Source organism: Falco cherrug, chromosome 1, assembly GCF_023634085.1.
Source record: "Falco cherrug isolate bFalChe1 chromosome 1, bFalChe1.pri, whole genome shotgun sequence".
In the NCBI taxonomy this organism is placed as follows: domain Eukaryota; kingdom Metazoa; phylum Chordata; class Aves; order Falconiformes; family Falconidae; genus Falco; species Falco cherrug.
In genome coordinates, this window is record NC_073697.1 from 95,010,537 (window position 1) to 95,038,393 (window position 27,857).

Below are 27,857 nucleotides of genomic sequence, written 5' to 3' on the forward strand. Positions count from 1 at the left end.
GGGTGCCCCCTCCCCGCTCAGCACCTCTCCCCTCTCTGGGTGGGTGCTCATCTTCCACCGCCCCCGCAACTGCAGCGGGTTTTACTGCTTCATCGCAGAATCCAGGACTTTTTAGGATACCAATTAGTTCTCCTTCAGTGGGAAAGGTAGTATGCCTGTTTTGCTAACAGGGGAATTAGCTGCTTTTGAAATCGTACTTTATGGACAGAACAAAAGAGCGACTTTATATCTTGGTAATTGTAATTTCTGGACAACAGGTCTCTCTGTTTTGAATCTCTATCTTCTGCCTGAAGGCCTTTTACAGCTAAAAGTTAGCTGAGGCTGAAATTTCATTTTAAAGTTAATTCATTTTAGAGCTTTCCTCTAGAAACTGAGCCAGACATTAGCTGAAGTGCTGGAGTTGTGCTGTATACCCAGCTCTGAGTGACAGGAGTCAGCAGTCTGGGTTGGTTTTGGGGGGGCGGCTTGTGTTGGGGGGGGGGTTTTCCTTCCTTTTTTTAAAGCCAATGTGCAAGTAGCTGATTGCTGCAACAAACTCTGTGAAGGATTCTGCAGGCAAACACACAGAGCATCTTGCAGTTGCAACCAGCTCTTACCTCTCCATTCTCCAGTCAGCTGCAACCACCCAAACCACAAAGTCCCCGGCTGCTGCCGGTCCTGTCCCAGCGGTGTGACATGAACGTCGTCACTGCTGCCTGCTCCTCCTGCCCACGAGCCCAAAACCCTCCTGGCGGCGCTTGGAGCGGTGATGCCAAAGCTGCTGGGGCTGCTCAGTGCAGGGGTTTTTAAAGCCCTGCTCTCGCTGCTGGGGCAGGGCTGGCTTTGTGCAGGATCCCTGTCTGTCCCCACGGGTTTTCTTCCTTTTCTTCCCTCCTCTTTGTGCATCCATTTAGGTCTGGACTCTCCAAACAAGGACCTTTGTCTCTGTTCTGTAGCAGCCTGTAATGTCACAGCCCTGCAGCTGTCAAGGTGACAAAACCAGAACGGGAGCACTGCTGAGGAATTCCTGGAAGGGAGCAAGTGATGTTGACAGGGGTCTGGTTTGGAAGCAATATGAAGTTATGAACGCCTTAAAGTGTCCCATTGCATGATGTTACAGTAGAACTTTTGGGAGTAACACTTCTCATAATTTTCCAAATTAGTTATGGATGCCTTGATTGGTTTGCTGGGTGACTAACGTCTATTTGTCATGGTCACGAGAGAGCAATGCACTTTCCTTACATCCTCCTGCAGTATTTTCTCCCCGCTGCTTCCTGCGTGACCAGCTGCTGCAACCAGAGATGGAGGTTGGGTGGCCAGAGCACATTAAACCTCACTCAACGGGACTTGGTGTCACTTGGTGTTGTAAGGAAAACACACAATTTCGCTCAGAAAAAAAGGAATATTTTCTCTAACAGAGAAAAGGCACTAGTAGGTTTGCATTTCAAACTTTGCAGTTGTGACCTGATTTCCTTCCCCAAACTTCTGTGAAGTGAGGGTGGAGGAATTGCTTTTGCTTGTGCAACTTGATGCCACTTCCCTATTTTAAATGGTGATTTTAATGAGTGCAACCATGGGTCGGGGGAAGCAGCTGTTCTCCATGATATTTTTACCATAATCCATGAGCTGTTTTGTGCAACCAATTGCCCTTTTCTGGCAGAGAAGCGGTTGTAAAACGGTGAGATTAATTCATAAACCTACCACTTTTAGGAACAGTTTTCCTGTGCCACTTACCTGTCTCTTCTGGATTTAATAACAATTTTTCTTCATCTCATATATCTTTTTTTTTTTTAGTTCTGATCTGGGATACATGAAAGCCCTAAATGAATTCATTTGGTAAGGGCAGCTTACCACCTGTTGAAGGACCTGAATACTGAGTGTGCTTCTAGTCAGTGCCATCCACCATGTTAACAGTAATCCTCAAATTCACTTTTTTGGCTCACTTCTCATAAAATACAACTCTCTGAGTTTCACAAGTTGTTACTGTGATGTGTCGCTCAGAGTCATAATGGATTATGAGAAGGATTTAATTTCTTGAAGTTGTACTGAGTTAATTTTAAGCCATGTATCAACACTTGAGATTTATTTTAAATCCCTTACTAATTAAAAGATTACATTTTAAAAATAAATAAATAAATCCCCAAACCTGAGAGTATTACAGTAGTGTGAAAGTGCACCCATTTGGCAGCAAAGTTGCAAACCTCGTGGTGTTCTTGTGGCGGAGGCGTCTCTTTTAAAAGGAGTTGTATTTAGAAACGTTGAATTTTGTTTAATTTTACAGGCTGGTGTTTGGGTTTTTTTTAATAACCTACTGCAGGCTTCCTGGTTTTTCCCTTTTGGCAAAGCCCCCCAGGTATTGTTTTCAAAGTTCTGTGCACAGCTAATCCAGTGCAATGCCGGGAATTGGGGTCTCCTGCTCCGGAGAGGCGAATGCTGCTGGGAGGAGGGAGCCTACGGTGTAGCCTGTGTGGATGTTATTTACAAAACTGGCTTAGAGAGGTGGTAAAGTAACACTTGGGAGTTAAAGCCTGCTCATTTCTCACCATGCTGAGGGGAAGGTGTGCTGGGTCAGGCTCTGGGGTGGTGACATGGGGGGTTGTCCTTTGACAGCCCCCCCCCCCCCCAATACCCTTTGAAGGGTCAGGCTTTCTAATAAAAGTGGTGGTGTTTTTTTGAAGTGGAGCAGATGCAGTGCATTTAGAAGCCTTGCTGGGGGAAGCTCTTGCTCTTTGTTATGCGTTCAGGAAAGCACCATAGTTTCCTCTGCCCTGCAAAGATTTTTTTTGTCTCTGACCACAAGTCGGTAGCTTCTCTGAAAGCTGTTGGACTTCTGCTAGCTGAACTGCGGCTTTGCGCAGCGTGGCAGCCTTTCGGCCAGTAAGAACACAAGTAATTTCTGTCCATTTGCATCCTTATTTATTCTGATTTTGCTGTTCTGATGCTCTTCTCTGTGGATCCTGATGAGCAGTTAGGTCTTGTCCTTTCATGCCACAGTGCCATGTCCAAGCGTAGAAGCTGATGCCCCTGGGGTGTGCATCGCCCTGGCATTGCCTTCCTCTGTCTGCAGGCAGCGTGACAGCTCCTTCTTCTTTGCACTCTCTTTGCTTGGTTTTGTGAGTTTTTGGGAATAGACGTGCTTGTTGCTGTATCTCCCACACTGCTTCTGAACAACAGCTCATTTTCCCCATCCTTACTCTGCCTGTTCCCTTGTTTGGTTTGCGTATGTTGCTATCCACACCCCGGCAGGAAAAGGGTGCATTTGACAGATGATGCAGATAAGCATCTTTTCACCTATAACACAAGGCAAAGATATTTCTGCTCGGTTTAGTTTAACTTCCCCTTTGTGCATCTATTTCTTCACGATCCGCGTGGCTCTGGGCTGAGAAATACATGCCATCCTGGTCCAAAACAGCTGCGCCTGTGCATCCATCTCAAAGTTCCTAGCTTGAGGACAAGACTCACTGTTATTCCAGCTTGGTGACAAGACTGAGCTTTACTCCAGCTTGCTGCTTCGCCTGCCGAGGGAAAGGGACTTGCTCCTGCATGGGAGCTGGAAGCCTGTGGCTGCACTGGTCCCTTCTGCTTTTGGGGCATTGGTAGCTCCCTCTTGCCGTGGGCTCACACAGAGCCTCCATCATCTCCTTTTCCTCATGAAAACACCCTCGGAGGGCTGCTGTTTAGTGAGCTAATGGAAGTACAAGATAGCTGGTTTAAAAAATGAGCTCCTTTTTAGGTGATCAAAAGCAGGCAGTGGGCTTGCCTGGTCCCTGCGGTCAGCTGGCTGTCACAAGCAGTTGGCTTGCTGCTGCTTGTGCTGTTCAGGTTCATCGTGATCAAAACTGAAAGGTGAAGTTTGTGGTTTAATTTGCTCAAATTGATCTTTTTTTTTTTTTCTCCCTGCAGTAATAAATTACTGTAAAAACCCTAAGCTAAGCTGACAAGCACTCGTGCAGCCTGCAAATAATTACCATAGGCTCCTCTTAGAAGATTACTCAGAGCCCTGCTTAGGAGTAAGAACAGGTAGTTACTGATGTCTCGTAGTATTAGTCGTTATTTTTTTCTTTTGGTTTAGATCTATATTTGTGTTTGGCCTGTAATGTGACTTCGGAAGTACATTCGTACACATGTGCTCTGCACGGTCCTTTTTTAATTAGATGAATTAAAATGGATAGGCTATACATGTCAGTCGGGTGTATTAATTTTTTTAATCCTATTTCACATTATAACATCCATGAGGGATTACACACTTTAATTTTTTGAATATCTGGTTTATGGCTTTTCATCTACAAAGCTTTTCATTTTTAATCATTTCAAAAGCATTTGAATGATCGTGACAGTCTTTTTTTTGAAACCTCAGTTTGGCCATTTAGGAAACAGGGGTTGTTTTGGTTCTGTAACTTCGTCTGTTTGGATCTATATCTTAGTTTTGATGCTAGTAGAGGTCTCCAGGTCAGTAGTCTTCAAAAGCCAGTATCCAGCATTATTCTGATCCTTTTGTGCATAAGACAGCATTGAATGGAAACAGCCTTCCGCATGGAGATGGGTAGGAGGCATATATTAAGGGATGTAACCTCTGAGGATGGGGAACGTTACCACCGAATGGCAGAAGTGAAATGCCATCCATTTCTTCTGCATGTTTAAACATGAAAGAAGACGACCTCTGTCCCAAGACCTTTCCCTCCTGTGTCTCTTCTCCCGTTGCTCATGAAAAGGCCATTGCGGCATTCCCTGGAAACAAAACCCCTTGGAGCGGGACCCAGATTCTGGCCCTGGAAGTGCAGGAGTCTCCTGCTCACCCTGCTGCTACCACCGTGTGTCTTCAGTATTTTAAATATTGCTTTCCATCCGTGTGAGACTTGACTGAGAGAGAACCATGATTACCCAGAGTGACTTTTCTTCCCTTTCACCCAGAGGAAGCAGGGGTATTAGGTGCATCAGCAGTTCGGGGGGGGGTTGGTTGCTTCAGGATATTGAGGGGCTCCATCAGCAAAACGTACACCCAGTTGGCAGAGCTGGTGCCTTTGCAACGACTGGGTTGGCATCACTAGATTGGTCTCCATTCAAACGGGAACATCTCATTAGCTTGTTTTCTTGGAAACTTTACCTGTGTGGTGAGCTTGACTTTGGCAGCTTGCTGGTGGCCTTGGTCCTCTGGCCATGGAGGGGGAGGCAGGGAGTGGGGTGGGTGGCTGTGGCAGTCTGTCCTGGCAGTATTTATTCCTGAAAACAGTATTTTACTCTGCACAATTGTGTCCTAAAAACTTTCCATCTAAGCAAAATACTTCTATGATGAAAACAAGCAGACTTGGTACATTCAATGACCAGCAAAACCCTTCAATTAAAATTTTAGCTTGGTTATCTTTAGCTGTTGCTGCCCACTGTTGCAAAGCACAGACAAAACCAGAGCTTCAGTGGTCGGGCAGAGCCCTCTTCCTGAAACGTTGGGACAGACAAAGGGACAGCATCGGAGAAAATGCTGAGATATGGGCAGCAAAGCATTGCTGCATCCAAGGGGTGGCAAAGCCCTCCTGCGCTGAACCTCTGAACCCTTTCCTTGTAGCATCGGGAGTTTCCAGCTAGTTGATGCTGCAGAAAGAGAGTTGCTGGTTTGTCTCCTCCACAGATACATGAGACGATTCAAATTTCATGACATTGTGAATACTGAAAGAGTTAATGGAGAATTAGGATCTCCTCTGCTCTGTGCTGTCTGTGTATTACAGCTCTCCTTCTTGTTTCCCTCCCGCAGACAGGCAGAATTGACAAGTCCTACCCAACAGTGTGTGGCCACACGGGACCAGTGCTGGACATAGACTGGTGTCCTCATAATGACCAGGTCATCGCTAGCGGCTCTGAGGACTGCACCGTCATGGTAAGAGTGTGTTTAATTAGTCTTGCAGGGTGGGGTTTGCTAAAAAGGCTGCTGCAGGTGACACTTGTATTTCTGAAGACGCCTCCTGTTCTGCCGATGCGAGAGTGGTCGTGGGCATTCTGCACGTTTGATCTCGCCGTGAGAAATGATGCTATCTTGGCTGCAGGACCTAGTGAAAAATTAGAGCATGAAGTAGCAGAGCGAGCTTTATAATCTGCCCTAACAGTGGGATTTGGACTCTCACAACTGGCACTTTCTTCTCGCATTACTGGTTGAGAAGGTGCAGCCTCAGACTTCTGGGAAGAATCTCTTCAGCACTGAGATGACACTTCTTGTAACAGCCTTGGCTCGTGTCTTCCTGGCTTTGGCTTCAGTCGCTCTTCCATTTTTTTTCTTCCCCTGGGGATTTGTCTGATGTTTGGGAAGAGGAAAGAGAAGGAAGAGTGCCAGTCAGGGGTGAGGTGTTTTGATTTGTCATGCTTTGCAGAAGACATAGGTGGCTCCTTACCTCAAATATCCTAATGGATGCAGTGGGGTGTGTTGCGAAGAGGTGGGGATTGGAAGGTAACAAGCCCATCAGCTTTCAGAATTGCTTCAGCCCTTGATTTCAGGGTGGCACTTTATGTTTTTCCTATATCTACAGGTTGTGAGTAGATGTTGAAAGGGCTTTTTTTAATAAATAAATAGTAATCCCAATTCTGCACCTGACATCCTTGGTGCTGAGATGTATTTTACCTCGGTCGGAGCCCACTGAACAATAGACGACCTTGCTCAGTGATGGATGTGGAATCTCGTGTATGCAAACACAGCAGAATAAGTGAAAGAAAATCCTTGTAAGATGAAATAATGCCAAATAACTTCAGTGATCTTTGGCCATATTTAGAAATGCTGTAGGCTGAATGTTATATTGAAATCTTATTATAGATCATGTCAGATAAATTCCTTTGCTTCTGTTCATCGTTAAAATGTTTGGGAGGGGATTCATCCCAAGAGGCTTATCCTGGGACAGCTCTTGCCTGCAATCTCTCAGTCTTGGAAGCTGAAGCATGTTAACAAAATGTACTATATTTAATATTAAACGAAACAACAAGCTTTGGTGTTTGTAACGTTCACTACTGGACTAGAACTAAGCTTTGAAGGATGCAGGAGCGTTCCTCCAGAAACCAGGATCCAGAAGGGCTGCAAGTCGGAAGGAACAGCTTGTGAAACATGAGCATCAACAGAAGCAGGGGAAGCTAAGGTCCATGGCTGCCTTTTTGGAGGCAAAATCAGTCTCTCATCCGAATGCAATGAGAAGTATGTTGTGAGGCTCCAGAGGGATTGAATTATGTAGAAAAACCAACAGTGTTCAGTTAAGAGTGGTCCAAATGCTCCTGATGTAGACACAAACTGCAGGAATCTACACCTACAACCGTGCCAACAAGTTCTGTGGGGCATGGGTTCACGGTGGGTTATCTGCACGCACTGAAGTGGGGGGTGAGCTTCCCCTCCAACCCTGGAGGCAACACGCGTGTGGACAGACACCACGGGGTAGCTGGCTGCTGGCTTGCACACCTGTCTTTGGTGTAGGGTACTTCTTGGTGTGACTGCGTCTTGAGTGGAAGGGAGCAAGCAACTGGGAAGGTGAAGTAACCTGAGTCCTTGCGGTGCTTGAAGGAACAAGCATATGCAACTCGTGAGCTGGAAGTTGTGAGGTGCATGTTAGCTGGAGGTTTAAAATGCAGTGAAGCTGAGTGCCACAGCAGCGATGGAGAAAGCAAAGGGGACTGAAGACTTAAGTTCAGTCTCCTGTTAAGTATCGCGTAACTTCTGGTGGGAAATCATAGATTCCTAGAATGGTTTGGGTTGGAAGGGGCCTTAAAGACCACCTAGTTCCACCCCCCTGCCACGGGCAGGGACACCTTCCACCAGCCCAGGTTGCTCCCAGCCCCATCCAGCCCGGCCTTGAGCACCTCCAGGGATGGGGCACCCACAGCTGCGCTGGGCAGCCTGTGCCAGTGTCCCACCACCCTCACAGTAAAGAATTTCTTCCTAATCTAGATCTAATCTAAACTAATCTGCCCTCTTTTAGTTTAAAACCATTACCCCTTGTCCTATCACTATACGCCCAACTAAAATGATGTATCCCAAATCATTTGGGACAGTTGTTAACTGGGCTGGACAGAGCTAGAGTATGAAAAGAACGCCCCTGGCCTGGACTGTTTGGAAACAAACTAGAATTCGCTAATGAGCCTTCCCATTTTTAATTGCTTTTCTGTCCTGGCACGAGTCATTTAGCATCCTGTTTTCTTTGCTTTTCTTTAATAAAGGTTTTACAGTCCTGCTTCCTGAACAGCTTGTCACTGAATAAACTCATCTTACTTTAGAGGATATGTGGTTGTTCATCAGCTCTGAACTCTTCATTAGCCAACATGAAATGAGAAAAAGTGATGCGGTAGAGGAAATCACGTGGCTTTCTGCAGAAGTGCCAGCTGCTTTTAAAAAAAATATATACCTTATGTTTTGAAAGACCATCTGTGTCTTGGCACCCAAGGATTTAGGATCTTGCCCTGTGCCACAACAGATCTGATCAACGTCAGCAAGACATGTGTTGAGGGAGAGAGCACGGCTTTGAGATGCTATCTGACCCGTGTCTTGAGGTGAAGAGGGCTGGTTCCCTGCACCAGAGCTTCGAACTGCCTTGCAGCCTTTGTGTTGCGCAAGGAAGGTGAATTTGGCCATTTCAAAAGCTAGAAACGTTTTCATCTAAATAAAAACTCAGATTTGTAGGAGGTGGAAGTGTCCCGTGAGCTCCCTATAACTGTTGAACAGGCAGTATTTGAGATCATTAGACTAAGGGTTAAAAGTAGAGAAGATCTCTTTTTCTGATCCTGCTGAGCTTTGTAGCTTGGACAGCTTTCGAGGTGTAACTGCAGCTGCGTCAGTTTGGTGCAAGGCACTTGGTAGGTGTGATCTGACAGTTCCAGGTGATGCTCTCATTCCTTCCCCTGGCCAGTCTGATGCATTCAGAAATAATTTGGCGGTAGAGAAGAAAAAAAGGGTGGAGGGCAATGCTTAGGACATCTCACCCTTGTAAGACCACCGTTGTGCAAGTCACAGTGCCAGTGGGTATAAGCACATCCCTGTCTGATCCCAGCAGAGGAGAAAGTAGAATGAACCTCTCTAAACCACCACCTGCTTTCTTCTCTGTGGTAGCGTAGGCTCGTGGAGGAGCGAACGCTCTTCCTTCATCCCACGCCGGGTATTCCTTGGGGCACGCGTTGGCCTCCGTCCCCTCCTGCCCTTGCCAGTTGGAGCGCGAAGCCAACAGATTCCTTTGGCGCTGGCAAACACAACTCGCTTGAAGTGGTTCGAGATACAATGAAATACTTGTAGTCTGCAAGTGTTGAAGTATTTCCTCTTTATACCTTGTTCACAGCTCTCCAGAACGTGCCCCTTTCCATGGAACACCGGAGCCACCAGACAAACGATGCGATGCCGGTAACAGCCGTAGCCTCTCTGCCCCGTTTGCTGGTTTCTTGCCAAATTTCTCTCTCCTTTTGCAAAAAGAGTGGGGCACAGGGAGTTCACAGCTCCTCTGGTCTGAATTGGGCTCAGAAAGGCTTCCTTTAAAACCCCGTGGCATGCAGATACCTTCTGTGGCCTCTTCTGGTGTTCTATTTGAAGAATTGTTTTCTCGTGCCAGCAAATAAGGAATTACTTAAATATTGATGGTTGATATTCTTCTGAATGGCTGTAATGTATTGCAGGTTTTTTAATTCAGATGGAAAATGTTGGATTGTATAAAGGCTTGTGGATGGTATCAAAGGGCCTTTCTCAGATACAGAAAATTTGCTTTATTGGAAGGTAAATAGTAATTGAATTTGCATGTAGTGGCCAGAGTAGAGTTCATTTGATTGAGCAAATTGCCTTTAAAATTAAACTAGAGCTCAGCTGGGACACCAGCCTGTTAGCAGACAGTTAAAGGCATGGTTCCAGGACCCAGCTAGCTGTGGAGAAGGTCTTACAGCTACAAAAAAAAGGGTGCACAAAATGCCTTTTCCTTCAGCAATACAAGAGCAGGGGTGTAGATAAAACCCAGGGCTCAAACTCATTTGTTTCCTCACACGATGTGACTATAGGAATTTATGTTGTTTCTAGAAATTGGCTTGATCTTCTCTGCAGGTTGGTGCAGAGCCACAGAGACCATTTTTATTCCTCTTGAAAGGGTATTAAAAAAAAAAAAGTGCTGAAAAAAACTTTGCTTTAATTTCTCTCTTACATGCTGTTTGTGCAAAACCTTTCCCTCCTGCTCTTCCTCTGAGACCCAAACGTCTACACACCACCGTGGTGTGACTTCACTTCCTCAGTCGCAAACAAACCAGCCATGTTAACTTTAAAAAAAAAAAAAACAAACCACAAAACAAACGAAAAAACCCCAACAAACCACCACCAAACCCGCCCAAGTGGGAAAGTTGACAAGCTGTTACTGCTGTCCAGTGAACCTTGCTATCTTTTAAGGTTTCCTTTGTGTACTCATCCCGAGTCCTCACCGCCAGCAGGCTGGGTTCTGCTTCCAAAGTGAAAGTTCCTTCATTTGCCCTGTGAATCTAATTTCATCCCACGCTGAAGGCAGGCACCCCACCCCATGCAGGAATGAGTGGGCCAGGTTGCTCGGGAGTGTATCCTGACCTTTCACACTCCTTGCTTTTTTGGGGTTTTTTTGTGGCTTTTTGTTGGTTTGTTTGTTTGGGTTTTTTTTGCAATACCAGGCAGGATTATTAGGTCAATAGTTTCTGTAATCTGCAGAGGATTACACTGGTCTGCAGCTGCTGTAAACTATAGGGGCTTTCCCTTACAAAAAAAAATAATAATCTGTCTGTCCTCCAGAGGCTTTTAAAAAATCCTTTTCATTGGTGTTTTGCCTCTAATATCTCCCTTTCCCACCCCTTGCACTCACTGGCTCACATTTAAACTTGGTCCTGGAGCTTTCTGGCATGCAAGTTACTTTGCTACGAAGCTGTGCTTGCAGAGGAGGATCCCTGCCCTGCTCCCACCTGCAGCAGAACAAAACCGGGGATCTCGGGGAGCCGGTGATCCCTTTGCTCCAGCTGCGCCTCCGCAGGGAGGGAGGTTGGCTCTGACCCTGCTGCTCTCCCTGCGTGGCTTGGCTGCAGGTCACGCTTGGCCCAGGAGCTTGTGCTGCTCCTGGGTCTTTTTTTTATGAATCAATTCGATTTCCAAAGCTTCCCCCAGAAAAGAGAGTGAGGCTGAGGGAGTTGGGGCAGGCTGCTTTTATCACACAGTTTCTCTTGGGGGAAGAAATAGCTGTGTTCATCAAGGCTTGTCATTTTTATTGTCATTTTTAAGGGCTGCTCAGGACTCCAATGTAACCAGATGTCTGGTTCACCGCTTAATCTGCAGCATAACGTCAACTTGCATAGGTCAGTCTTGGCTGTCATGGCCTTTTCATCTCACGGAGAAGTGGTTTGCTGGTTTTTTCCGTTTCTCATCCCCACATCAGCTGTGCCCCAGCATCTGCCTGCCAGGCAGAGCTGTCAGACCCGAGCTGCTTAAGTCAAGCATCCTCTACCCCCGCACTGGTGTCACCTAGTGCTGTGCTGGGCAGCTGCCATACCTCTGCCTCAGAGCCCCCGGCTTTCCCACATTGCCTCTTCTACTGAGGTCTCTCTCTTTCCACCTTTCTTACTGGTTTAGGTTATACCTGTTTTCTGCAGCGTTGCACCAGTGCTTGCAGTGGTGAGGGGTCTGGAGGTGGCTCATCTGAGACCTGCGTGCGGTTCAGGCATCGAGTGTGGGTACCAGTTCTAGCAGCCTGATGTTCAAGTTCCCCTGTCAGCAGACCTGTTGGAAACCGTTGCCACTGTCAGATCGTTTATTCCTCAAGCTGCCTCTATAAAAATGGGTGGCTTTGGAACCTGCTTTTATCGTGTAACGGGCAGGTGAAATGATTTGTTGCTGTTAGCAAGGCGGGTTGTGTTTCAGCATGGTCCTCTGAGAGCACGCTGTGGCTGCATCGCTGGCAAAGCTGGTGTTGAGTTGGAAGTGAGCAGGATGACGTCCTGCTTCTCCAGACCGAACAGCTCCAGTTTACAACCCAGTTTTTAAAAGGTGATGGCTGGTAAAAGCCTCAGTTTATGTCATCCTGTTGCTAGCAGCGTTCCGTTGGGCAGGAAGAGAGAAGAGAGAGAAAAGAGGGGGTTCAGCCCTTGCAGAGACGTTCTCTGCTGAGGCTGTGTGCCTGTCGCAGGTCGTTCCTCCTGGGATGCTGAGTGTGCTGGGAGGGGTGGTGCTGAGACCTGCATCAGAGAAAAGGGAAATCATTTTAGGGTTATTTAGAGATGAGCTGGTGCGCGCTGAGAATTTTTGCCTCTCGGTGGGTTTCCTTTAAGCAGCAGCCATCCCTGCAAGAAGGGAGAAACTGGGATTAATGCAAAAATCCATGTCGTTCTCACGCATGTCTGGCTGCCTGGCTTCTGAAACCTGCTCCTCTTGCATCTGCTGGCTCTGACAGCTTGCTTGGGCATCGTGGGCAGGGGCTGGCGAGCCCTATTCTCTTAACTCCAGAAAGCAAACAATAGAAGGCGAAGCAAACGTGCTCTGATGCTGCCACCTATCTATAGGTAGTTATAATTGCTCACTGATGGGCTTTCTACTTAATTTTTTGATAACGCTGTATGTAGGTCAAATTCAGTTCAAAGATGATTGTCCGGTGCTGAATTGCAGGAATAGTTTTGGTAGGGCTGATCCTGCCTTGGGCCACGGGGTGATGGGTTTTGTCTCTCCCATCCCAGCCAGTTGCAGAAAGCGCCTCCTTGGGTGCATAAACCTGCTCTGACTCCGCAGCTGGAATTCCAGCGCTGTTTGATCCTTGGGGGTCTGTTCCTCCTCCTGATGGCACTTGCCTGGAGATGCAACAGAAGGGTTGTGTAACCGAGCAGGCAAGAAGCAAGCAGGCAATTTGCTGCATTCGGAGGTAGTTGCTGCAAGGCTAACTTGGGCTGCTTTAACCTATGCCAGGACCAAACTGTTCTTCCCCAGTTACACGGCATCAGAAAGGAGGCTCTAAACACAACCTGAAAAGTAATTGCTGGTATTTCTAAAGAAATAAAAAGTGGGCGCCAGTATAGCTGCGATATTGTCCCTCCAAGGGATGAGCATAATTTGAAAAGACAGCAGCTTGTTCAGATGGAATTGGAGCTGCAAGGCAAATTTTTCTGAACCCTTCTGAGGCAGCATCTGAGGCAGATGGATCTCTGGACACAGCAGTAACAGGGCGTTTGCAGCATACCTAGCTGGTGATTATGGGCTGGCAGCGAGCGCTAGGAAGGATGTTACGCACAGATCAGCCAGAGGTTTATTGGTGGCTGGAAACAATTCCCTCCCCGATTCTCTCATCCTGTTTCTACTGAGATGTGACAGCTTGGACTTCTGCGGTGGCACAGTGCAGGATGCAGGAGGCCAGCAAGCCAGACGCTTTTCAGAGGGGATGGCCCTTGGCTAACCGTCTTTCCTTTCCCCTTTCCAGGTGTGGCAGATTCCTGAGAACGGGCTGACCCTGTCCCTGACAGAGCCGGTGGTAGTGTTAGAAGGCCATTCCAAGAGAGTCGGCATTGTGGCTTGGCATCCGACGGCACGCAACGTGCTGCTCAGTGCAGGTACGGTGCTTCAGGGCTGGAGGGTCAGCAAGCACCTCTCCCTCACGTTCTGCCTGCACACCAGGTATTTTGGAGAGGAGCTTGTTGACTCCTTGTCCTTCTTTCTGCTCCCAGCTGCTTCGGGCTGGTGAATCACAAGATGTGTGGCATTGCCTGGGAACACTGGGAGACGTGGCTCACAGCCCCCTCCTTATCCTGGCCTTTTATTATCTTCAGTTTACAGGGACAAGAACCAGGAAATTGTCTGGCAGCATAAATTACAGTATTAAACTTGTTCCAGGCTTTATTTGATCTGCAAGTTTCATCCAGTGATAACCATTTACATCTGCACTCTGCTCATCCCTGTTTTCACGTACTTTTGTAAAGGGCCCAACTGTTTCTCCTTTTCAGTGAGCCCTGCAAGGTATCCCCGAGTCCGGCTGTTCCTTCCACAAACTTTCATTTTCAGCATTTTCCACATTGTCTCCTTGACTGGTACAGTCTATACGATGAGATGCTTTCGACCACTGAAAAACAGTCACATCATTAGGGAAATAAAATGGATAAGTCGTTATCCATTAGCACGGTCCGAGGCTTTCAAAGCATGACCTTTAGGTTGGAGCCCAGTGAAATAAGCCAATCCTTTCAGCTGGGCTGTTAGATGAGCTGTGTGTTTTCTATTGATATAAATGCCTTCTGAGGTACCAGTTCAGTCTGGTTTCTCCAAAAATGCTTGGAGTTGCAGACCTTGTGGCAGTTAACGTAATGAAACTCAGTGTAAGAACCTACAAAAAGAGACGGTGATTTTTCTTAGGTACCTTCTCAGGCTGTTGTACTTGCAAGGACCAAGATGTGTGTGTCCAAGCAGTCTGGCCAGGGTTACTGCTAAGAAACACTGAAGAGGAGGGATGCTGTCAGGTCATTGGAGTCTCCAGGGTTCCTCCTGGTGACAAAACCTGATTTTGGATGTCTTTCATGTCCTCTGGGGATTCAGAGTGCTTGTTATCTTGTGCCTTGTTACATGTTTTCACCCCTCTGGAGCCTTAGGAGAAATTACTTGCTCAGTTACACATTGTGCTTCCCTTCTCTGGTCCTCCAGCCCTGTTCTTTATTTTGCTGTTGTCTCATCTTAGGCTTTATTCCTTGTCTTCTTGCTGTCTGGTACCTCAATAAAACCACCCGCCTGATGGTTGTAGTCCTTGTAAAACCGCTGACCTCAGCTTTTGCTGCCTGCCATTCTTTTCTCTCTTTGTTCTGCTGTTTCTCTTGCTGTCACTTGCCTATTTTCCATCCGTGCCACTTTTACTCTTTCTGCCACAAATCTCTCTGACCTGAGAAGGCAATGACTGGCTGCCAGCCAGTGTTCTCACGTATAGAGTTGTAAGAACATTGCCTCTTTGCCCTTGGCATCTCTTGCTTGTGTAGTCCTGTGGCTGAGCCAAGATCCAAGCGCTCCTGCACAAATCTGCAGTAGCAGTGGCCAGGGCGTGACGCTTTTGCAGACGACCTTCAGCTGCACCTGTGCCTCCTGCTTTTCCCCTCAGCTTCTTCTCTGCCAGGGACCTCTCCTGTCCCTCCTGCCTGTTGCATGTGTGCAGACAGCTCGTGGGCAGGGGTGGTGACCATCTGTGAGAGCAGTGCCTTTGTTTGGGACAGCTACAGCGCCTCTGAGAAGGTGCTCGACACTTTCAAGGAAGGAGTTTTGTGTCTTTTCTGGCTGCTTGGTCCCTGCTCCGAGCCTGTCTTTGGGTGAGGATGGGGCTCTGTGTGCATGCTGGTGCACGGAGCATGTTTAAGAGACAGCGTCTGAGGCTTTGGAGCTGCTGCAGCAGGTTTTATTCTTTGTTCTTTGCTGCTGGCTTCTTTCTGTGTACACCGGTGTTGTGACTTTAGCTGTTATTTTCTGTTTTAGGTTGTGATAATGCAATCATCATCTGGAATGTGGGAACAGGTGAAGCCCTCATAAACCTGGATGACATGCACGTGGATATGATTTACAATGTGAGCTGGAATCGCAATGGCAGCCTAATCTGTACAGCTTCGAAAGACAAAAAAGTTCGAGTTATTGACCCCAGGAAACAAGAAATTGTTGCTGTAAGTTTGTGCAATAATTAAAAAGCAACTGGGTCTCACTCCAGCAGATGGTTAACAAGAGCACATAAAGAACCTTCTAGCTTAGCATATGTACCATGTTCATTTGTGTTTTTCAAAGTGAGGAAAAGAATTACAGAAAAGATAGCAGTGGTTGAAGGATTTGTCTGGGTTTATCGGGATTAGTGTTTGAGCTCGAATTTTAGGGCTCAGTTCTAAAACCTGCAGGAGTGTAATTCCACATCTAATCCTTTTGTATAATTACAGTTCTGAAGCTGTGTATGCAAAGTGGAGATGTAGCAGCCTACACATGTGTCGTAGCTTGCAAAGAAGTCTTCCTTCAACCTTGCAAGAGTCTTGATAGGCAAAGCTGGAAGGAGCCAGGAATGACCACCCCTTTTGTAGTTTAGTAATTGCTTTCTTCCCTCAAGTGTCAGGCCAAGGTAGTTGGATGTTGCTCCATGGAGTCAGCATGTGTGGAGGAGCAGTGTGTCCTGCCAGCGATTCTGTGCAGCTAGAAGAGAAGCCACCACCAGCTGGGCTTCTCTGTCCATTGCTAGAGGCTAACCTGTAAATCTCTTTCAGGAGAAAGAGAAAACCCACGAGGGAGCCCGGCCCATGCGAGCCATTTTCCTCGCCGATGGAAACATCTTCACGACTGGCTTCAGCCGCATGAGCGAACGGCAGCTTGCCCTTTGGAATCCAGTATGTTCCTGTCTCATTACTACTTTGCTGTTGTAATGCCCATTTTGTTACTAGCCCAGACCCGTAGTCACCCACTAAATTCACAGTTCATATACTTGGGCATATTCCCTCTTCCATCTGCTGCCTGCTGCTGCTCAGGTTTGCTGGGCCGGAAGGTATTGCCGTTAGTTAGGCTGGGTGTTCACTCAGTAAAGGACGTGAGTTCTCTTGGACCAGCCCCTGCAGCGATGGAGCTGGGAGCTGCGCACTTGGAAGGGCCTGAGAGATGGTACACAGAGAGCAGGCGGCTCTGTGAAGGTCGCTTCATTCTCTATGTTACATGTGCAGAGCAAGACGGCAGCGATCCTAGCACACTAGCACGAGACACTTGCTCTAGCGATGTGTAGACTAGGTCACATCTTTCCCTTTGTGAATTTTCTTGGGTCCTGTTTTGTTTCGTTCTGTGTTATTTCGTTCAGCATGTGTTATTGTAACGCACAGATCCTTCAGGGTGGTGAAAACACCGCTGCGTGTTCACTAGCTACAAAGAACCGTTAATAATTTAGATCCTATGTTAACACGAGCTTTTCCATTCCTCATTAACATCCCTGGCATTTTTTGATTTCCAGAAAAACATGGAGGAGCCAATAGCCCTTCATGAGATGGACACCAGCAACGGGGTCCTGCTGCCGTTCTACGATCCAGATACCAACATCATTTACTTGTGTGGCAAGGTAAAGAGAAGCTTTTGGCATGACTGGGTGTGTTTAGAGGGAGATTCTTGTGGAATGAATGACGCCTCTGAAATGTTGCCCAAGTTGTCTTGATTGAGAAGGGTAGAACCAAAAAAATGAGCACTGCAGCGATGGTCAGGGCTGCAGACAAATCAGGCTGCTCTGAAATTGGTTTGATCCTCACTGCGGGACCATAGAGAGCCCGTGAGGGTCTGGTATGTTACTGGGTGTTTCTTTGAGATGGAATTACTTAGGCGAAGCTGCTCTTCATGCAGTAAGTCAGATACCATCATCAAAACACCTCTTGTTGGTGTTGACCAGCACAATTGTTCGTTAGTGTGGGAGGAAGGTACATTTCAGCTGTTATCCTCCTTGTACTTGAAGATGATGGAGGCTGTAGCGACACCCACTGTAATTTCGTGGGGTTAAGTAACAGAAAACTGGAATCACATGCTCTTTCTGAAAGCAGGTTTTAGGCATTAAGTGCTCTAAAGTGCCCACTTCTCATGCCACAGCTTTGGACTTCCTACAAATAGGAGCCAAAGTCAAGATGAACGAGTAATTGCAAAGGAGGATCCATACAAGTACGTTCAAGAATCCCACCTTTGTAAACAGCTAATGAGAAATACTTGTTTTATATCTGCTGCCTCTTCTGCTGTTTCAGAAATGCTAGTGTAGTAGAGCAGCCTGGAATCAAAGAGAAACTGGTTTGTAGCTTTTCTGCCTGCCTGTGGCAGAAAGTTGAGCTTTGTCACAAGAGGAGGTGTGGAAGTTGACACCCCCAATCTTGGAAGCCTGAGCTCCAGGTCGCTGTACCCCAGTATTTTGAAGAACAGCACTTAACTGTTGAGAAACCGTTCAGCTGACGTGCTTGGGTTACGGCAGGGATGTGTTTTACGCTCCTGCTGAGGCCGTACGGATAGCGAGAACACAGCAGCGCGCTGTCTGATAGCGGCTGCTGTGAGCAGCCTGAGGTGAGACACATCAGGCTGGTAAATAGGAAAAGTTTTAGCTTGCGAAAAAACCAAAAGCTCTAAACTGTGGATCACTCTCTGGTGCCATTCCTGGAAGGAAAAGCTGTCAGGTGATACTGATGGCTGCCTAGCGGGAAGCAGGCATGTGGGCACGGGGAGTTTAAGCCTCTGGAGTGGTCCCTCTTTCATTTCTTGCAGGGTGACAGCAGCATTCGCTACTTTGAGATCACGGACGAATCCCCCTATGTTCACTACCTCAACACCTTTAGCAGCAAAGAGCCGCAGAGGGGCATGGGGTTCATGCCAAAGAGGGGCCTTGATGTGAACAAGTGTGAGATTGCCAGGTAAGGAGAGAGGCTGTCAGGGTAGTGGGGTCGTCTTAGCTGGCCCCCCCGTCGTGTGCTCAGTCGTTCAGAAATGAGAAGTCCCGCTGCTGCACCCGGCCGGTGCAAGCCACGTTCCTACAGCGCACGTCGGCCAGCTTTCTGCAGGTGGAGGAGGAGTGTGGCGGGGCGGGGAAGGGCTGGGAGCCCTCTGTAAAACCCTTCTGCGTGCTCCCTGCTCACAAATGGAGCACTGCTGAGGGTAGGAGCCTGCTTTGGAAAGACCCCTCTGCCACACTATTGCTTCTGCAGTCTTTGTTGGGACTTGTGACGCAAAGTGACGCTTGTGCTGGGCATAGCATGATATAACCTCAAAATATGCTGGGAGTTAGGCGGTCTGTTACAAATGAACGCGTGATATCTAGCAGAATACCTTGTCTGCAGAAAACTTGGCATCTGGTCGGTTACAGCCTATGCTGTCAAGATATTGATGATAAATTTTTGGTGCCTGGGTCCGATAGCAGCCTCCAGCTTGCACACAGCGAGCGGGTTGGAAGCTAGTTTCAGGAATTTAGAGAGAGTCATTGAAGCAGCAGTGCAGTGGCCAGAGTGCAGGTGCAATTCAGGAAACATGAGAAAGGAAGAAAGCAGGAAGGCAGGTTTGTGTCATGCAGTGGCTCCCGGCACACCGCTGGTAAGGGACATGCTGGATGTGGCCCCTGACATTTTTGGATGCTCCTTTGATGATTAATGAAAGCAGGAGCCCCTGAAAGGGAGCAGAGCCTGCACTTGCCTGAAGCACGTGGATATTTCAGCAGCAGTGGCCAGGCTGGGGATGTTGGAGTGTGTGGCAGGACTGCGAGGGGTGACCAGAGTGTGGTGGCACATGTGAGTGGACAGCAGAAGCCTGGCTGGCGTGTACCTGTAGCTCACCGCTGTGGGGCTTGCCTCGTTGGTCTGAGCAGTGGACCATGCCTCGCTGACAGTCCCTCCTGGCCAAAATGCGACCCTCTGAAGTCACCCAGTACCTAAGAGGGGAGCTCCGCGTGCGCCCAGGTGGTTTTCTCCAGCCCTTGCAGGTTCCTGCAAGTCCTGGCACAGCCCGGCTGTGACTCCTTGGGGTGGCTCCTTTCCCATCGCCTGTCTCCTGGTGCGAGGTCTCCTTTGCACGGTGTTTTGGGGTCCTCCCATCTAACTCGCAGCTGTTCTTTTTCTTCGAAAGGTTCTTCAAGCTTCACGAGAGGAAATGTGAGCCCATCATCATGACGGTTCCTCGAAAGGTGAGCCCTGCCTCCTGGTTATGTGGTTTGAAGCCAGCTTGTGCTTTCCAGCCCCAAAGCACCTGACCAATTCATGTCTTCTGGCTTGCAGTCGGACCTCTTCCAGGATGACCTGTACCCTGACACAGCTGGCCCAGAAGCAGCTCTGGAAGCAGAGGAGTGGTTTGAAGGGAAGAATGCCGATCCCCTTCTCATCTCCTTGAAGCATGGGTACATTCCAGGCAAGAACAGGGATCTCAAGGTGGTCAAGAAGAACATACTGGACAACAAGCCTGCCGCAAACAAGAAAAGTGATCTCATAAATGCTCCAAAGAAAGCAGCTGATGCCTCAAACACCGTGAGTAAAACCCACAAACTTGGGGGTGGTGGCCTGAGACATGAATACTGGGGTGCTGCATCTTCAGAAACAGGGATGCCAAAGCTCAAGCATGTATGACTCAAGTACCCCTGGACTTGGGTGCCCAGTGGGTCACCTGAAGTTGAGATGGCACTTGAGTTGTGGTGTTCCAGGCAAGGTTTCTGTAGCTGTGGAAGATGATTGGGAATTGTGACACAAAGAAAAGCTTGCCTTGTTGTTCCAGCCACCCACCTACCTGGGACAGCTTCTGTGCATCTCTTTTTTTCTGTAAAACCCAGGACAGGCAGGCAGTGGGACAAACAGACCTCAGACGGTTGCAGGTCCAGGAGGAGGTTGTACAAGTCTGAAATTGGGGGCTGTAGCTAACACAAGCTGTAGCAATATGGGGAGATGTGGAAGTGACAGCCGTCAATCGAGTAGGTCCTTAAACACTTAGATATTGGTTTAGCATGTCCTCGCCACTGGAAACGCTGCTCTGTGCCCTGAGCATCGCAGCTGCCGCGGTGACTGTGCCAGGCGTGTGTTACGCACTCACCCCGCTTGCCTGCGCACCCCGGCACACCTGCGGCTCCCAAGAATCCCCTTCGGAGGAGCCCCTGGCTTTGAAAACTCCCATCTGCAGCGCGTGCCCCACTGACCCTCCTAACAAATCCGTGTCTTGTCTTGTCTTCCAGCAAAACGAAGCCAAATTGGATGAGATTTTGAAAGAGCTGAAATCTATAAAAGACACGATCACCAACCAAGACGAGCGCATTTCCAAGCTGGAGCAGCAGATGGCAAAGATCGCGGACTGAGCGGGGCGAGCGGTGCTGGCCCTGCCGCCAGCCCAGGCACATTCCAGTTCCCCCAGTTCAGCAAGCAGCAGCGTGCAGCATTCCAGTACGAGCTTTCCTGTTCTCCTAAATTCACGTCAACGAGAGCCGATGATTAAAAGCCAAGCTTTTTAGTGAAAGATTTTTTTTCCTGATGTTTTAATGAATTTATGTGACTGTGTCAAACAAGTCAAAAAGAATAAGTGCTACTTTTACAGTCTTTTTTTTTTTTCCAGATGTTACGAATTCTTGAAAACAAATCCATTCTGACTTTCAATGTTGTGCCCAAATATCTTTTTCTAGATTTAGGGACCAATGCCACATTGTTCTTAACCATTTTTTAAAGTTGCCAAAAAAAAAAAAAAGTTGCTTTTTATTTTTCTTATTTGCCACTTTGCAGTATTTGTGTTTTAAATTTAAAGGGACAGCACTGCGTGTGTGTGCAGGTGTGTGTGTGCGCATGGTGGGTGTTTATACTGTTTAGAGAACAAAACTGAAGCTATTTTGTATAAATCTTCAATTTTGAACAATGAGATCGGTTTCCTTTGCAGTGTGGCCAAGGCTGCTGCTGAGACCCCTCAGAGATCGTACAAGCTGCCTTTCCTGCTTCCCTAACCACCATTGTCTGACAGTTTACAGAAAAAAACCCGTAGTTGTGAAGGAGGTGATTCATCACACAAAATGCCTCTTCTCCTTTTTACACTCTACAGACCTTTTCAACTAGCATCATGCTGCCCTTTTAAAATACCCCCGTGGATTCCTCTAGCCATGTCCAAAAGCACATGTTTTACTTGCCGAGGGTTTTTTTGTTTTCTTTTGAGGCAGAAGTTACTTTCCTGCAGGAAATACCTTTACATTTATCCGCAGAGTACAGGGTTTAAGCTGTGCCATGGGACATCCACAGCCACCAGGTTCTCCATGGGGTCTGTTTCAGCTGGATGCGTTGCTGTAAATACTTGTTTCGCGCTAGAGCTGCACCACCGTGCTCTGGCTCGTTGACTTTTAAGAAGCTTTTGAAATCTGCCAGCTTGCAATTCTCTGGCCCCTCACATTAATGCTGATGTCAGAAATTTAGACTCTTGCTTCCAAAGCAGCTTTAGCACTAGCTAGGTGACTTCAGCACGATGGGTCTCCGAAAACAAAATGCCTCTCTTATTTTTCAGAATGTTTCTTTTCCTCTCCACCGTTCCTGCCTCACCGCCCCACCATGCCGTAAAACTTTGCAGGAAGTTATTTGTTCCCGGATCAGATGAGTGACCTCCAAACCCAGCCCCCCTGCACTCCCAGCCCTTTGGAGTGGAAGGGACTGGGGAAGGGTGGTTTTGATCCCAGTTTGGAGAACTGCTGGGGATCCTCAGGGGAGAAAGCGTGTGAGCAGGCCGAGCTTGTGACCTCCTCGTGGTATCGCTTGGATGCCTCAGCTCAGCAAACCTCTGCTCAGTGGGGTCTCTGCCACGAGGGGGGCTGCCTGGGGCAGGGATGGGTCCCTGCTAACAGGCTGCGCCCCTGGGGCACCAACAGGACCCATGTCGCCCCCCCCCCCCAGCATGCTGTGCCAGGCTGGGTTGGCACTGCCCATCCCCGCAGTGCTGGGGAGATGTTGGCAACCTGTGTCAAATCCAAAGGTGGGCAAAGACGATCGGGTGTCCGAGGGCTATTGGCTGAGGAGCCACGATGCCTGTCCCAGCTGGGACCATCCCTGGAGCAGCTCACTGCATCCCCGATGTGCGTGCACGTTTGTGTGCTTGGGAGCCGCCGCACCAGAGCAGCCTCCCCCCACCCAGGGCATCCCCGGCAGCGGGGGGACGTGTCCCTTTGTCCAGGCTAAAGTGAATTTTTTTTTTTTTTTCCTTAGGTTAGCTAGAAATCCTCAAATTCTCCATTTTTTCCAGTGTTTGCATGTTCAGAACTTACAGATTAAGGATTCTCTGTTCTGGAGGGATATCTTGTGTGTGTGAAGGTGAAGCCGCGCTATCGGAACGGCCAGGTGACGTAGCTGGAGAGGCACGAGGATGAGTCGTGAAGAGACAGAGGATGTGTTATAACTGCATAGCATGAAAGCTTCAGAAAAGTGGGTTTTCTTTGTTTTAAGCAGTGAGCGCAGCAGTGTCCGTGACCACTGATGCTGGATTCGCAGTCTGGATGCTCCAAGTTATTTGAATGTTTGGTGACGTTGTTGTATTGCAGTAAATGGCTGAGATGATGTGTATTTTTATTTTTTATTTGGAAAACAAAACCAAACGTAATGCTCCCCCAAATGGTGATCTCTGTGTTGATTTGTATGTGTGACTTCAGGGTTGTGTGCTTGGGGACCTTTTGGTTTTTTCTAATTGGAGGGAAATAAGTTTTCTGAGATGCTGGATCGAAATGCCCAGAGGAGATCAGTGCGTGGTAGATGGTCCGAGGAGGGTGGAGGAAAGGCCGCCCTGGTTTTTAGTTTATAGCCTGTATTTTATTTAAATGAACTGATGCCTAGCCAGGCTCAACCGGAGTCAGTGCCTGAAGCTTTTTGTAGCCGTGATATCCCAGAAGAGAACCAGCGAAGTCCTGAAAGATGCGCTCTTATAGAGCGGCCATAGTATCTGTCCAAATATTTGCTTCCATTTTCAAAAGATAAAAGTCATTGATTATAAACTTCCTCTGGTTTGCTTTTTCTTTGACTCTCTGTGTCCTGCACCCACCACTACCCAGTAGCACGTGCACTTTTAGGCTTTTAGCCATAACCAGGTTATGAAATGATGGCACTACCCTCAACAGCCGCGAAGGAAACCAGAGGATGCAGGGCTGTGACTGTGCAGGGTCTGTCCTCTGGGACCCCTCTGCCCCAGCCAGCACTGTCCCAGGGGATCTGGGGCCCATCCTTGTGGGTGCACATGGACTTGCTGGTGATTTCCCTGCGGGTGAACCCAAGAGCTTGGCTGGGTGCAGGACTCGATGGTACAGACTTGCTGGTGAGGGCTGAGGCTGGGTTGACACGGTCTCCGGCAGGAATAGCCCCGGCTGGGGGCTGCCCTGGAGCCGGGGGGGAGCTCATTCTGCTCCTTCCCAGCCAAAACCTGCTTTGAGGGTGCAGGAAAACCTGCAACGGCAAAGCAGGCCCAGGCTGCAAACATCAGCGTTCAGTTCCCACCAAGGTTTGGGGCCTCCCCCCAGCATCCCCCCCCCAGAGCTGCATTCCACAACCGCCTTCAGCTGCCTCCAGTGCCCCCCAGCTCTGGCACAGCCTGGCCATGCCTGGGGACAGGACAGGGATTCTCTCGGAGCGGCAGTGCTCCCTGGGCACCCACACATCCCCTGGACCCATACCAGGGGATGCTCATCCCACTGCCCCCCACTCCCATGGACCTGACCCCCACTTTCTGTGCGTATTTTCCCACAAGCGATCTGGGGCCAGCAGGAACCAGGATGCTCTTCCAGCCCCCGTGGCCAGGAGTTTTCCAGAAGGGATGGGGTGCATTCAGCCCACAGCACTGGGGCTTCGGGGTCCCCCCGGGGTGGGGGCAGCGGAGGCGGTGGGGTTGTTTATGGCCCTGAGCAGCAGCTGCAGGGCGTTCGCTGCGGATGTGCTCTTGCAGCATCCTTCCTGCGGCTGCACCTCCCGCCTGTGCTGCGGTTAGTGGGGCGACGTGCCTGTGCCACGTGGTGGGACAGTGCCCAGCCCCCCGCAGCCCCCGAGAGCCCCTCTTGGGGATGGCGGAGCAGAGAGAAGGACCCTGGTGCAAGGGCTCTGCAAAGACATCGAGCCAGACCCTCACCCTCCTCTTCCTCGCACGAGAAGGCTGTTTCCCAGTGTTGGGGTACCTCCACGTGCCCTCTGGGGGCACAGTGAGCTGCCCCCCCAGCCGTGCCCGCAGCATGCCGGGGTGGGCTGGCAGCCCTGGCACCAGGTTTGCCGTCACTTCTGCTTTCGGGGTGGCACAAGCTCCAGCGCGCAGCTCGGCAGAGACACCGGTGGGGCCGAGCCGGCCGGGGGGCTCCCAGGGAGCACTGCGCACACCGGCGAGGGGCAGAAAGCCCCTTTTTGGGGTACACCCCACATCCCAGCCAGCCACAGTGGTGGGGGCACGCAGCCCCCAGCCCGTGGTGGCCCCACTCTTGGCGTGACGTCCTTCCCCCGCCGGGCTCTCTGAAACCACAGCCACTCTTCCGCGCCCGCCTTTCCTTCCCCGCCCGGGCGGGAGGCACAGGCGGAGGGCAGCCCACGACGCCCCTCGGCTTTCGGCGTTTGCCCAGCCCTGGGGCTGCCCTCAAGCCCCCGAGCCGGACCCTCGCTGGTGATGCCTGCCAGCACTGCAGCTCGGGGTCCTGCAGCATCCCCCGGCAGAGGTGAGCCCCGGTGGGAGGGTGTCCGGTGGGGGATCGGTCCCTGGGATGCTGTGGGTGCAAAGGGGATGCTCAGGGTCCCCCTTGGGGCAAGCGTGGGTCCCCGGGGGGTTCCGCGTGCTGCGCAGTGCTGGTGTCTGGGGTTTTTCAGAGGTGGGTGGGTGCCACGGGGATGTGGGAGCCTCCCAGGGATGCTCGGTGCCGGGGGAGCATTGATGGGTATTTGGATACTGTTGGGTGCAGGGCTGCAGAGACCAGCCACAGGGGCTGCTGAGGGGGGATCGGTGATTGACAGATGTAACGGGGTGGGGGTGGGGTGGGTTTGGGGTGGGTTTGCCTCTCCTCCCATTCCGGCACAGATGCACAGGCACACGGTGTCATCCGCTGCTGCTGGCAGAGGGGGAGGACAGGCACCCCAGGGGGAGTCAATGAAAATGTATGCAGCATCCCTACGGTTTCATTTCTGCCCGGGGAGTCATCCTGCAACTGCCTGTCCTGCAACAGCCACCTCCATCGCGGCTCGTTTCCCATTTCCAGACACTCAGCTTCCTTTTCAAAACTTTCTTCTCAAGCGGCACTGCCGGGGCTGAGCAGGTGCAGGTGCAGGCAGCTTGGCTTTGCTGGCCGTGGCTGGAGGAGGTCGGTGGTCGCATCCTCTGACCCCCCGCTAAACCCAAGGTCCCCTCTCCAGTAGGGGAGGAGGATGCTTTGCTCAAGCGCCATCCCTCCTTGGGGCCATTTCCAGCCTGAACAACAGAACTCAGCATCCTCCCACAGAGACCAGCACCTGAATTTCTTCTGCTCCCTTTGTTGCCCTCGCAGGTCCCATGGCACCGGGCCAGGCCGTGCCGGTGATGCTGGTGCTGGTGCTGAGCACCCTGTGGGTGTGCGAGGCCATGCCACCGCCAGAGCCGGGGCAGCACCATGGTGTGCAGTGGGTCTGGGGGGCGGCCGGGCAGGCGCAGGCTGAGCCCCTGCCACTCTCCCGCAGGAAGAGGGTCGACGGTGGGCAGCAGCCCAGCGCCACCGCCACCACGCCAGGGCACGGCCACGATGCCTCCACGATGCTCAGCAGCAACACGAGTGATTCCCCTGAGCCCAACCTGCTGCTGAGCTCTGCCCCAGCACCAGCACCCAGCACCAACGCCAGCCTGCAGCAGGCACTCGTGATGCCGACCACAGCCGATCCGCAGGATGAGACCGATTCCCCTGATCCCGACCTGCTGCTGGGCTCCACACCACCACCCAGCACCAACGCCAGCCTGCAGCAGGCACTCACAGCACCCACCACAGCCGATCCGCAGGATGAGACCGATTCCCCTGATCCCGACCTGCTGCTGGGCTCCACACCACCACCAGCACCCAGCACCAACGCCAGCCTGCAGCAGGCACTCACAGCACCCACCACAGCTGATCTGCAGGATGAGACCGATTCCCCTGATCCCGACCTGCTGCAGGGCTCTGAGCCAGCAGAGCCCAGCACACAGGCAGCACCCCAAAAGAGCATCACCACCGTCCCCAGCTGGCTCACATCACCTGGTGAGGAGAAGATGGTGGCCAACGGCACGGACAGCAGCTCGGTGACCCCCCCAGCCCTCGACCCCACCACCACGGGTTACAAGAAAGTCAGGAAAGCTGGAGCTCCCCCTGCGACAACTGGTTTGGCCCCGGGGGTCACGCAGCCTCAGGGGACCACGGCGCCACTCCCCTGGGACCCCAGCAGGGTGATGGGCAAGTGCCTGCTGGCCATCCTGCTGCTGGCACTGGTGGCCGCCACCTTCATGGTGTGCACAGGGGTGCTAGGCACCTTGCTCTGGCGCCGGGCACGGACGGGACACCGCCGGTTCAGCCGCACCGAGATGATCTGCATCTCCTCCCTGCTGCCCGATGGCGAGGTGGCCACCAACGGCCCCAAAGCCGGCCCAGCTCGGCGGCCGAAGCTGCTGCTCAATGGCAGCTCCGAGGCTGACGGTGACAACCTGACTCTCAGCAGCTTCCTGCCAGAGCACTCCTGAGCCGCGGGGACTGGTCCTGCATACCGCAGGGACTGGTCCTGCATCCCGCAGCGTCGCGGGGCTGTGGCCATGGTGCCCGCTCCCTGGCGCTGCCACACATGGAGCCACGAGCAGGCTCCCCATCCCCTTGGGTCGGTGTTTTCACTTGGACCAGCGTGATGGGGAGCTGCTTTCCCCGAGGGTGAGCTCAGCCCTTGCGGCCGACCCCATTAAAGCGCTATCTGGACGTGGTGGTCTCTTTCTGGTGGGGACAGTGCCCGCCAGCCCCCCAGCCCCCTCCCCTCTCCCTGCCTGCCCATATCCCCCTGCTAAAATTTCACTTCTCCATCCTTCCTCCCCAGCAGCAGGCCCAGCCCCTGGGTGGGAGCAGAAACAAAACCCACAGACACCCCTCACCGGGCAGAAACAACCCCCCCCGCAGCCCCAGGGACCCCCTCCCCACGTGGGGCTCAGCCTCGTGCCGTGGTGTGGGAGCGGAAAAGGTGGCGGTGCCACAGCGGAAATGGCGGGGGGGGGACGGGGGACAGGGACAGGGATGGGTGCGCTCGTGGCGTAACGTGTTCCTGCCCTGCGGTCGCCTGCAGCGAGGCAAGGGGACGCCGCCGGCACTGTCACTACCCGTCAGGATGGTCCTGTGCGCTGCCGGTGCACCCAGGGCTTGTCCCCGGTGGGCAAGTGGTGGTCACAGGCTCTTAGTCTCGTAGGGTGTCGCTGGCCCAGGTTGTCCCTGCATGGCTGGGGCCGGAGGGATGGGGAGAGCAAAGCCATGCGCAGTCAC

At 50.8% G+C, this 27,857-nt stretch overlaps 2 protein-coding genes across 6 annotated transcripts in view; both read left to right on the top strand.

Moving 5' to 3' along the window:
* CORO1C (coronin 1C) overlaps positions 1-21,126 on the top strand; it is a 53,991-nt gene extending 32,865 nt beyond the window's left edge. For all 5 annotated transcript variants that reach the window (XM_014287245.3, XM_055708654.1, XM_055708660.1 and 2 more), the window contains 9 exons: positions 5,726-5,848; positions 13,377-13,506; positions 15,398-15,579; positions 16,162-16,281; positions 16,890-16,994; positions 18,167-18,312; positions 19,514-19,571; positions 19,663-19,908; positions 20,604-21,126. In XM_014287245.3, coding sequence (XP_014142720.1) covers positions 5,726-5,848; positions 13,377-13,506; positions 15,398-15,579; positions 16,162-16,281; positions 16,890-16,994; positions 18,167-18,312; positions 19,514-19,571; positions 19,663-19,908; positions 20,604-20,723 — 1,230 coding nt within the window. In that variant the 3' untranslated portion in view covers positions 20,724-21,126. The remainder of the gene's footprint in view (positions 1-5,725; positions 5,849-13,376; positions 13,507-15,397; positions 15,580-16,161; positions 16,282-16,889; positions 16,995-18,166; positions 18,313-19,513; positions 19,572-19,662; positions 19,909-20,603) is intronic.
* A 3,305-nt stretch (positions 21,127-24,431) lies between these two features.
* On the top strand, positions 24,432-27,305 carry SELPLG (selectin P ligand). Its single transcript, XM_014287242.3, has 2 exons — positions 24,432-25,067; positions 25,887-27,305. The coding sequence occupies exons 1-2, from the start codon at positions 25,019-25,021 to the stop codon at positions 27,077-27,079; spliced, it is 1,242 nt and encodes a 413-aa protein (XP_014142717.2). The 5' UTR covers positions 24,432-25,018; the 3' UTR covers positions 27,080-27,305.
* Positions 27,306-27,857: the final 552 nt, after the last annotated feature.